The following is a 10,649-nucleotide window of genomic DNA, read 5'->3' on the forward strand; positions in this document are numbered from 1 at the left end:
GGGCAGTTAAGGGAGACCCTGGGCAATGCGGAGGGCGGTGCCATTCACGGGAGGGGGAAGGCGGTAGAAGACAGACTGCTGAGCGCCAGTTCAGCCATGTGAAGTCTGAGGTACCTCGGGCCACCCAGCGAGGGCGTGAGGGCCTGGAGTGTGGGGAGAGCTTGGCCTGGGCCCGTGGACTTAGGAGTTGTCTGCATGCAGGGGACAGGGGAAGCGTGTGGTGGGCTGTTGGCCCTCACAGCCAGCAGTAGGCCTCTATGCAGGCCCTGCAGAACCTCCCAGACTACCCCAGTGGGACCAACAGCTGGGCCGAAAGGGCCCCTCCCCGCCACCCGGGTGCCCAGAGCTCCCTGAACCCCCAGTGGCCACCCGGCTGTGAAAACCACTCTCTCTGGACCTACCCCTCGTTCACAAGACGAAATCTCTGTAGGCAAACAACCAGCCTCCAGAATCCCCGAACTCTGGACTTGACCACCCACTCTCACTGTGCCCCTGGGCAGATCATGTGGCTGCGTTAAGCCCCATTTTCTAACTTCTTAGAACAAGGATAGCAGTGCCCCCCTCTTGGCTTGTCCCTGCATTACATGGACACTTCATGTGAAACGTCACCACAGGGCCTGACATTATACACACTCAGGGCCACTGGCTGCTGCCCCCACCCGTTCCTTCATTTTATTCAGTGGACGCTTGTCGTGCACATACGCTGGGCCAGGCACTGTTCTAGGCTCCATGGACACAGCAGTGAACAGTGCAAGTGGAGGGGGGCAGAATAGGAATAAAAAAAATCAATGGGGAACAGCTAAGCAGGGCCTGGGGTGCCTGTGCCGTGCCACCCCAGTGCCCCTTCTTCAGGGCACCCTACATTCCCCCACCTGCCAGGAGCGCTGGCTGCCAGAGGTTCTCATCGGAGTCTCTTCCTGCCAATTGCTCTCAGCTGAAGGGCGCCGCCTCATCCAAGGTCACGCCTATTTCCCAGGGTCATCTGTATCCAATGGCTGGTTGATGTGGGGTATGAAGGCCTTGGCTCAATTTGGGACAATTCCAAAGGGTCATCCCAGATCCAGAGCCCCCGGTAGGTGTGAGACCTTTGTTGTGGGAAAGTGTTGGATTAAAGGATGGATGGATGGAAAGATGAATGGATGGATAAATGGATGGGTAGATGGATGGATGAATAGATGGATGGATGGATGGATGGATGGATGGATGGATGGATGGATAAATGGATGGGTAGATGGATGGATGGATGGATGGATGGATGGATGGATGGGTAGATGGATGGATGGATGGATGGATGGATGGATGGATGGATAAATGGATGGGTAGATGGATGGATGGATGGAAAGATGGATGGATGGATAAATGGATGGGTAGATGGATGGATGAATAGATGGATGGATGGATGGATGGATGGATAAATGGATGGGTAGATGGATGGATGGATGGATGGATGGATGGATGGATGGATAAATGGATGGGTAGATGGATGGATGGATGGAAAGATGGATGGATGGATAAATGGATGGGTAGATGGATGGATGGATGGATGGATGGAAAGATGGATGGATGGATAAATGGATGGGTAGATGGGTGGGTGGGTGATGAATGAATGGAAAGATGGATAGATAATGGATGGATTGACCGATGGGCAGATGGATGGGTGAATAAAGGATTGATGCCTTGCTGTATTTAACCTGTTCACCTCAAGTCCCATCTCTTTGATCTTCCTTGTAAATTCAACCAAACTCACTCTCTGCCCTTCAGCACACGGCGCTCTGCTGTCCTCGGTGCGTCCTGCTATCGGCTGGCCTTGTCTGCATCAGCTGTTTGGGGAGTGGAGTGATGATGTGGAGCAAGCACCAGCTCTGGAGTCAGAGGGCCTGGACCCAAGCTCGCCTCCGCCATCTGTCTTAGAGGATCTGCGGTAAGTCTTTCAAATGTTAAAAACTTCTCTCCAGTGCTCACATAGTGCAAGAAGCATAGTCATGCGCCCTGAGGGTTGTCCTCCCCCTTCCCCCAACCACCCCCCCCCCCCACCAACACACACACACACTCCTTCCTTCCCTCTTGATTTTTCCTCTCGGTCTAGGTCCTGTGCCTCATTCATCCTGAGCTTATTTAGAGCAGCAGCCACTGAAAATAAAAACTACTTAAAAACTATTATTTCTTTGCATCCTGTCTCTAAAGACATGATGGGTAAACTAAGGCTGAAATTTAGTCTTGGGAAGGATAATCCAAGGTGAAGTCAGGAATTAGGAAAACAGGGAACTCAGAGGCACTAACCATAGGCATGAGCAATTGCTGGCCCTGAGCTACCTGGCAGACAAGGTGAAAAGGGAAACACAGTCACGTGCCCAGATCTTACCATCAGCTAATGAAGAGTCCACCAGCCATCCCAGGAAATCAGAAATGGAGCATTCTACATGCGGCACAAGACATGAAATCCTGTCCCCTTCTAAATTTCTTCAGTGGAAAGAATCTTGGAACGCGGTGCCTGCCTTTTTCTAGGCAGAATTTCCACATAAAACCTAGACTAGGGCAGGGAGAGGGGAAGGTTGGGAAGAAGGGAAGTAGATGCTGTGAAAAAACTATTATGATTACGCATAGCAATGGGCTTAAACTAACGTCTCTGATCTGATGTGCCTCTGTGGGGAAATGAAACTCATGCACGCCGGTCGGAAAAACGCTTCCGCCTAATTGCTATGGATAAAGCGCTTTATTTATAGCCGCCCAGAAGGAACGTGGCTCCTGCTCTGTCATACGCCGGGGAACGGGGCCAGGTAGCGGCCGCCTCCAGGACGCTCTGCCTTCCATGCGGCAGGAATGTGGAACCACTTTCCCTGTAAACACAGTGGCTTCTTCCCTCCTTCTTGCTTTTCTTAAAAAAAAAAAAAAAAAAAAAAGATTTCAGAGCTTTTTGAAGAAGAACCGCTTAATCAAGGATGTAAGGGGTTAGTCACCCTGATGTGGTTAGGTGGTGGGACTGAGGGGGGGGCGGGGACTCCTTTTAAAAAATAAAGACAAGGATGGGCAGTATCCATTACAACTAAACACAGTCCCATCCTTGGGACTATACCCAAGAGAACCGAGCGTGGGAGCACCCAAAAGACAGGGGCCAGAATGTCTATGGAGCTTTCCTCACCCGCATCTCCCACGGGACACAACCCAAGTGTCCTTCCGCCAGGGGATGGGCGCCGACATCGTGGTGCACACGTGTAGCCAAGGGCCGCGTGGTGATCACAAGGGACGAGTTATTGACATGCGGGTGAATTCCATACACATGACGATGACCGGCACACATCCTGCCACGTGAGACCTCCTGTGAGTGGGCGTGTCTCCATCCTGGGTCACGCCATTTGCAGGAAGCTCACACCCAGGGGGAACTAGCCGGCGGGGAAAGACGTTAGGAGCGGTTAGCTCAGGCGGGGATGTTGCCGGGGAGGGGCCATGCGGGAGTCTCCCGGGGACACCAAGATACTCCGCATGTGGATCATGTTGGAGGTGACACGCCACCCACGTGAACGTTTGTCCAGTTGAGGCTTATGCAGGTTCTCCCCACCATGAAGAGTGTTTCAAATACAAGGCAAAGGCAGGGACACGGAGCGTGGACAGGGACCCCGGCGAGAGCCTCCGGCCCGGGCACCAAGCAGCTGCCTGGTGATAGGAGACCTCAGGACATTATTGTCGGGAGAATGACTGAGCGAATGGCATCAATAATCTCACATGGAAAACACGCCAGCTCCGTGGAGCGGGAAGGAAATGGGAAATGCAGCGAGACGGGACCCGGGTTAATGAGCCGCAGACATCCACTTATCTGTCCAATTTGGGGGAAGGAAGAGAGCTGGGTGACCGTGATTGCAATGCCAGCCCTTGTTTTGGTGACAAATTAATCTGCCCGGGGTTTGGGGAGCGAGGAAGCATGTTCCGAGCCATCCCGCCGGCCGGGCGGCCTCATCTGATTTCCGAGGAAGAGGCGACGGCGGCCTGATTTCCATGTCGATTACTCCAGAGCTGAATGTAAATTGATGTAAATCAGGGAAACAGATTGGCAGCCACGACTCCTCACTCTCCACGGCGGGGCCTCCCTGTGGTACGTGGACTGGCCAGGGGCTCTCTGGGCACCTTCTGGGCACCTTCCCGATCTGAACCTGTTGGGGGTGGGGAGGGGGGTGCGGGGGGACCAGGAAGCCCAAGGGGCGGTGGTGTGGGCTGCGGGAGCCCCTGAGGAAATCGCAGGTCCCAGGGCAGGTCTCTATGACAACGGCCGCCCAGTTCCTCCCAGACCCCACCTGCCAGGCCACGTCCCGCGCTAATGGGCGCCTCGGGCCTGCAAGGGAAGCCTGCCACGGTGTCTATCAAGGCAGTCTGTGCCCTGTGGGGCGACGAGCACATTCAGAGAGCGAAACGGAAAAGATGACCAGCCCACAGCTCCCCGGCTCCGACCATCAGTGAGATTCAGATGCGTTTCCTCGCGGGCCGTCCTAACGGACATGCAGCCGGCATGTCTGCGGGTGGAGCTCGGGGTCTAAGGGTTGGCCATTGTAAACCGTTGTGTTCCCGAGGCTCCGTGTAATGAGTTTCGGAACCGAGTCGGGATGAAGGAGGTAGGCTTTATGAAGCAAGCGACACTTATGTGACAGGACCCCTCGCTCACTCAGCCCCTCCAGGGCCCTGCACCCAGACCGGCGAACCTCAGTTTGTGTTCTTTCTCCTAGAGAGGGCCGGCTCCCCAGACGGGCTCTACGCGCCACAAAGCCTGACTCCCTGCCCGCCTGTCACCAAGGCCAGTGCTGTGGGCTGCCTTGTGTCCCCTGAATGGACCGGACGTCCTAACCCCAGCACCCGTGACCTTGAGCCTGTTACGAAATAAGGTCTTTGCAGATGTGATCAAGTTAAGGGGAGTTCCTGCTGGGTTAGGGCGGCCCTAAGTCCAATGACCGGCGTCCTTATCCGAGAGGGAAATTGGGGCAGGCGCACAGGGACAGACCATGTGGAGACAGAGGCAGAGATTGGGGCGATGCAGCTATGAGTGGTGGGAGCCCGGGCACCCCCCGAAGCCAGGGAGCCACAGAAGGGCTTTCCCCTGGTCTCCTGGGGGAGCTCAGCCCGGGGACACCCGGTTTCAGACTGTCGGCCTCCGGAGCGGGGAGAGTGATTTCCGTTGCTTTATCAGGCGTGCGGTGGTGGTAGTTTGTCACGGCAGCCCCAGGCAACCTGGAGCCCAAAGCTTGCCAAGCCTCGGAGCTCCTGGGGAGACCCAGGTGACTGGCAGGAGGCTGCTAGGTGAGCAAGGGCCCCCGGTCAGCGGAAGGGAGCGTGCTGCTGGCACGTCCCCGGCTCACACACTCCTGCCTGCTGGTCGGGTCTGCCGTAGGCAGCTCTGCAGGAAAAAGAAACCCCGCCTTGTTCTGACCTCCCTCTTCCTCCCCGGCCCAGGGAAGGGAAGCAGGCTCTCGGAGCACCTGCGAAGTGTCGGGACTGAGCTAGGGTCACGTTTGTGACTTATTTCCATAAACTTCACAGTAGCCCTCCAAGGTCCATGGGATCATCCCCATTGTACCGACAAGAAAGCCGAGGTTCTGGAAGGTTCCACAGCTTACTCAAGGTCACAGAGAGCAGACGACAGAGCCAGCTCTGAACCTAAAGGTGCTTGCACCAACGCCTGTATACTCTCCCCTCCTGTCCCCTAAAGGGGCTTGGAATCCCGTGTCGAAGCTTCAGCTCTCACCGTCCACGGCTGGAGGCAGAAGCAACTGGGCGGGAGCTCTCGGCGTCAGCATAGGTGGGAAGTTTCGCTCAGAGCCTGGCTTTGCTGTGGACCCACCAGCCAGTGATCCCCCGGTGGGCAGGGCGGCCCGTCTGCTCACCACCACTTACCAGCCAGTGAGACTGTGGTGAGCACTGAGTAAAGCAAGAACAAATCTCCACTTAAAAAAAAACAACACATCTTAAAATACAAAAAGAGAAAGCAACGACTGTTAGCGAGGGTGTGGGGGACTTGGGACCCTTGTACACTGTTGCTGGAAATATAAAATGGTGCAGCCGCTGTGGAAGGCAGTCTGGCAGTCCCTGAACAAGTTAAACAGAGTTACCGCAGGACGCAGCAATTCTGCTCCCAGGTATGGACCCAAACAAACTGATGACGTGTATTCAAGAAAAAACCTGTACTCAGAAGATTGTAAGCGGCACTGCCCACAGCAGCCAATGGGTGGAAGCAGCCCAAACATCCACCAGCAAATGAATGGACAAACGAACACAACAGAGTATTACTCAGCCATAAAAATAAATAAAATGCTGCTACAATATGGATGCACCTTGAACACATTGTGCTAAGTGAAAGAAGCTGGTCACAAAAGCCCACACATTATATGATTCTATTTTTTAAGTACTATTTTTTATTTATTTCAGAGAGGAAGAGAGAGGGAGAGAGAGATGGAAACATCAATGATGAGAAGCATTGATTGGCTGCCTCCTGCATGCCCCCTACTGGGGATGGAGCCTGCAACCTGGGCATATGCCCTGACCATAAATTGAACCATGACCTCCTGGTTCATAGGTTGATGCTCAACCACTGAGCCACGCTGGCCGGGCATATAGGACTCTATTGATAGGAAATGTCCAGAATAGGTAAATCCATAGAGACAGAATGCAGATTGCCGGTTGCCAGGGGCTGGGGGAGGGAGGATGAGGAGTGACTGATAATAGGTGTGGAGTCTCCTTTGGGGGTGATGGAAATGTTTGGGAACTTTTGATAGTGGTGAGGGTTGCACAGCCTTGTGCCACTGGGTTGTACACATTCACCTGGCCAATTATATGTTACTAGAGGCCCGGTGCACGAAATTCGTGCAAGGGCCTTGGCCCCAGCCCCTGCCTGCCGCCGTCACACCCAGGGGCCTCTGCTGCCTCTGCCGTGGCCCCTGCCCGCTGCAGCTTTGTCCAGAAGGAAGGATGTCCAGAAGGACGTCCGGTCTAATTAGCATATTACCCTTTTATTATTATAGATGTTTATTTTACCAAAATGAAGAATATTTCAAACAAACAACACACCTTCAATGGATTTTTCATGCTGCTGCTTTTCTACCCTCTTTCCTCTCTGTCACGATCAAATTCCTCAGAAGGGCTGTCGGAGCAGGTCTTCAAAATGTGGCCATCACCCCTCACCCACCACCCCTCCAGTGCGGTCTGGCACCCTTACATCCCTCAAGTTGTCACCTTTTCTCCTGCCTTACCTGGCCTGAAGGTATGGTCACACCACACACACACACACACACACACACACCCCTTTTTCCATCTGGGGTGAGCTTCCTTCTTTGAAGACTGCCTTGTCCTTGATGCAGCTCACTTGGCCCGGACGCTGACCTTGAGCAAGGTTTCGTTCCCCAGCCGGAGAGGCGGCCGAGCCCAGCAATTACACACTGACGGCCGTCAGCCCAGCTCATCCCGGGAGACCCACCCGGCGGCGGCAGACGCGGAACATGTATTCATGAGCGTCAGAGGTAATGCGCACCTGTCAGAGGGCAGCCTACCTTCCCCGCCAATCTCCCGCCCCCGGGGAAGGTAAAATGAAAGCTTCAGGATATCACACCTTTCAGTAGTTACAGGTGACGGGTAATCAAGGTGTCAGAGCTACTGGCAGGCTGACGGCTGAACTTGGGCTTGGACTAGCCCTTCATCACACTGTAATCAGCGCCCGTGGGCACCAGGCCCCGAAGGCAAGAGCAATTAATGTCGGGAAAACACAACTGGAGTGAAAACTCCGCGGATCCTCTTGCCAGCACACCTTCCAGACAACGTTGAGCCCTCTGGGGTTCAATGTCATTGAAACTCGGAGGTGACGGAGCACAGGGGGTGCAGAATGCAGACCTTTCTACCGAGACATCCACGCGCCAGTCCTGGCTCTGCCACTTGCCAGGTGCGAGGCCCAGGCCCAGGCATTGGCCTCTCGGATGTTCGGCGTCCCGTTCTGTCCCTCCCTACAGCGTGGGGGCTTCTGTGACACTCCCCGGAGCACACTTCTCCGCCAGACATACGGAGGGCAGGAGGGAGGCCCAGCCAGGCGCGTGCCTGCCCTCCGCCACCTGCATCCTAGAGACTGCAGGCGCAGACCTGGGCAAGGCCTGCCTTCCTCGGGCCTTCGTTGCAGGCTAGTTCACATTATTTAGGAGAACACATTTCCTCTTTTTCTTTTTTATAAAATCTTTTATTCAAAGAAGTATGTTTTCTATTTTTTTTTTACATATATGTTTATTGATTTCAGAGAGGAAGGGAGCGAGCGAGAGAGAGAGAGAAACACCAATGATGAGAGAGAGAGTCATTGATCGGCTGCCTCCTGCACGCCCCCCACTGGGGATCGAGCCCACAACCCTGGCATGTGCCCTGACCGGGAATCGAAATGAACCGTGAACTCCTGGTTCACAGGTCGATGCTCAACCACTGAGCCACGCCGGCCGGGCCAGAGCTGGGCTCCTTCTGTTCTGCATCCGAGCCTCAGAAGGGTTCTAAGTCGAGGCGCGTGGAGGGAGCAGGTCCCAGGAGCCTGCCCCGTTGTAAGGGGGTTCAGGAGCAGTGAGCGGCGCAGCTGGAATATCGCCGTGGTCCAGGAGAGACGGTCGGGACCCACCAGGATGAGATGGAAAGGCAGCCCAGAGGCGTCTCCCTGGCATCTCCTCCGAGCCCTCCTGTCGGGCTCAGGTAGCCCAGGAGCCGCTCAAGCTGCCAGGGGCCTGGGTGCTGGGAGCCTTTCCCACGGGCCTCGTCAGCAGCCACCTGGGGGCCTGCGAACAGGGCCCGGTCCGGCTGCTCCCTCCCCTGTGAAGGCCCCGAAATCCACTTGTAGACGAGCTCCCTCCCCAAAGGCTCATGTCATTTTTAAAGGAAAAATCCACCCAGGAGGGGTCTCAGCTCAACCTATTGTCAGGGACTGACCCCCGAAGGGGCCAGTTCTTACAGGTTGCTCTCTTCATATCGGCCTCTGTTCCCTCCCCCCTCCCTTCATTCAACAACGCTGGTGCCGCTGTGCCTGGCCAGGTGCTGGGAAGTGAGGTGCGCAAACTGCACTTTCTGCCCCCAGAAGTCTGAGATCCGGGGGTCCCTCAGGCTGCTGTTTGTCTGTAGAAATAAAACGTGGCTGATGTGCCCACTTGGCTGAGCGTCACTCCCGGCGTCCGGGCGCCCCCAGCCCTCCTGTCTGACCTCATCCCGTGCGTCCTTTCTGGGGCAAGGACACGCCTCTGACCTGGGCCGTGAGGAAGGTCAGGGCACCTGGTTTATCGCAGACGGCCCCAGAGGGACAGGCCTTCGCTCACACAGATGCCTGGAGTTGGCGACAAAAGCTGAGCAGTGTGACACTCCCGCCCGGGGACGCACCCTCAACCCACTGCGTCCGCGGCTGTTCTCCCCACTCCACCTCATCACAGCCCCCTCTCGCCCGAGCCTGGCCTGGGCCTGGGCCAGAACCTGGGCAGCGGTGGCTGTTGGCGTGGATTGGCACGGCCCGGAACATTCCGACGCAGCCGCCAAGGCCACGCCAGGCCTTGTTAGTGCGGCTCTAATATGAATTCCTTCTAGAAGGGTCTTGCTCAAGAGGCCAGAAACCTGTTTGGTTTTCTTAAAAGGGGAAAAGAGTGACATGAGATCAAAGAACAGAAAGAACAGGAAAAGCATGAACAGACACCGAAGGCCTACTGTGCGCCGGGGACGCCGCACACGCCAGCGAGCTGGTGGGCCGTTCCACAGACAGGCCTTCGGGGCTGGGAGCGCCTTGGGTGGTCAATAGGTTGGAAGGCTGGGAAGCCAATCAAACTGTTTGTCTCCAAAATGTTTCCTCTTTACCCCGGGCCCCCAGTGAACCCAGGCTGGAGTAAAGGTGTGGCATTTGGGACGTGGCCTGCATACCCCTTTCTGTGACCGAGTGCCCTTCATTCGGACAACACCTAGTGAGGGCACTCATGCCCGGAACCCAATGGGCCCGGGGCCCCGAAATGCGCTCCCTGTCCTCACAGAGCTCACAGCCAGCAGGGACACACACACACACGAGACAGAGAGCCACAGGCCGAGGCTGGGAGTTCAGGGAGCAGATGTTCCCGGGGAACGAGGCCGCATTCCCTTCCAGGCACATCCCAGCTCTGATGATTCTTTCCTTGGGAGGTTTTCTCTGACTGTAGGTCGCTAGCTCCACCATCAAAGGGCATGGATGTGGCAAAAATGCCCTTTTGCGGTGGGGTGTGTGTGTTTGTGTTGGTGTTACGGGCCCTGAAAGAGCACTGTCCGGCCCACATGCGTGCCTCCAGTTGGACACCCCCAGTGGCCACCTGCAGTCCCTGGAGCCCAGCGCCACCAGCATTTGTGTTACAGGAAACACGGAGCGAAGGTTGTTCTGGGGCCCATTTCTGCATCATCCATCATCACAGGGAAGGAGTCCGTGGTCTGTTTAAAAAGGAAGAAGAGAGAGGGAGAGAGGAGGGGAAGAAATGGTGCCTCGTTTTCCGTGGCTGTGTAACAGATCCCCACACATTTAGCACCTGAGAGCCACACCATTCATTACCTCACAGTTTGGGGGGGGAGTCAGGAGGCAGGCCATGGGTGGCAGGAGGTCTCAGAAGGCGGAGGTCAAGGTGATGGCCAGGGCGTGGTCTGCCCTGGGTCCCTGCCGG

General features: G+C 55.7%; 1 protein-coding gene across 2 annotated transcripts; it reads left to right on the plus strand.

Moving 5' to 3' along the window:
* Window positions 1-954: 954 nt before the first annotated feature.
* Window positions 955-9,105, plus strand: LOC139000483 (uncharacterized). 2 transcript variants are annotated; one of them, XM_070402672.1, is made up of 5 exons: window positions 955-1,072; window positions 1,762-1,921; window positions 7,113-7,237; window positions 7,335-7,493; window positions 8,416-9,105. In XM_070402672.1, exons 1-5 carry the CDS (start codon window positions 1,003-1,005, stop codon window positions 8,919-8,921), a joined length of 1,020 nt encoding a protein of 339 aa, XP_070258773.1. In that variant the 5' UTR covers window positions 955-1,002; the 3' UTR covers window positions 8,922-9,105. The 2 variants fall into 2 exon arrangements, 1 of the variants encoding a protein (XP_070258773.1); XR_011469641.1 differs by lacking the exons at window positions 7,113-7,237; window positions 8,416-9,105 and having other exon boundaries at window positions 7,335-8,221.
* Window positions 9,106-10,649: the final 1,544 nt, after the last annotated feature.

This window comes from Myotis yumanensis, unplaced genomic scaffold (assembly GCF_028538775.1).
Source record: "Myotis yumanensis isolate MYYU_CA2020_CCGP unplaced genomic scaffold, mMyoYum1.0.hap1 SCAF_1, whole genome shotgun sequence".
Taxonomy (NCBI): Eukaryota; Metazoa; Chordata; class Mammalia; order Chiroptera; family Vespertilionidae; genus Myotis; species Myotis yumanensis.

Excerpts from the sequence above, each read along its gene's own strand:
- LOC139000483 (XM_070402672.1), top strand. The coding sequence starts at position 1,003 with ATGTGGGGTATGAAGGCCTTGGCTCAATTTGGGACAATTCCAAAGGGT. Across the intron at positions 1,073-1,761 it reads TCCCAGATCCAGAGCCCCCG|CACACGGCGCTCTGCTGTCC; the intron begins GTAGGTGTGAGA and ends TCTGCCCTTCAG. Across the intron at positions 7,238-7,334 it reads CTGCCTTACCTGGCCTGAAG|CTCACTTGGCCCGGACGCTG; the intron begins GTATGGTCACAC and ends TCCTTGATGCAG.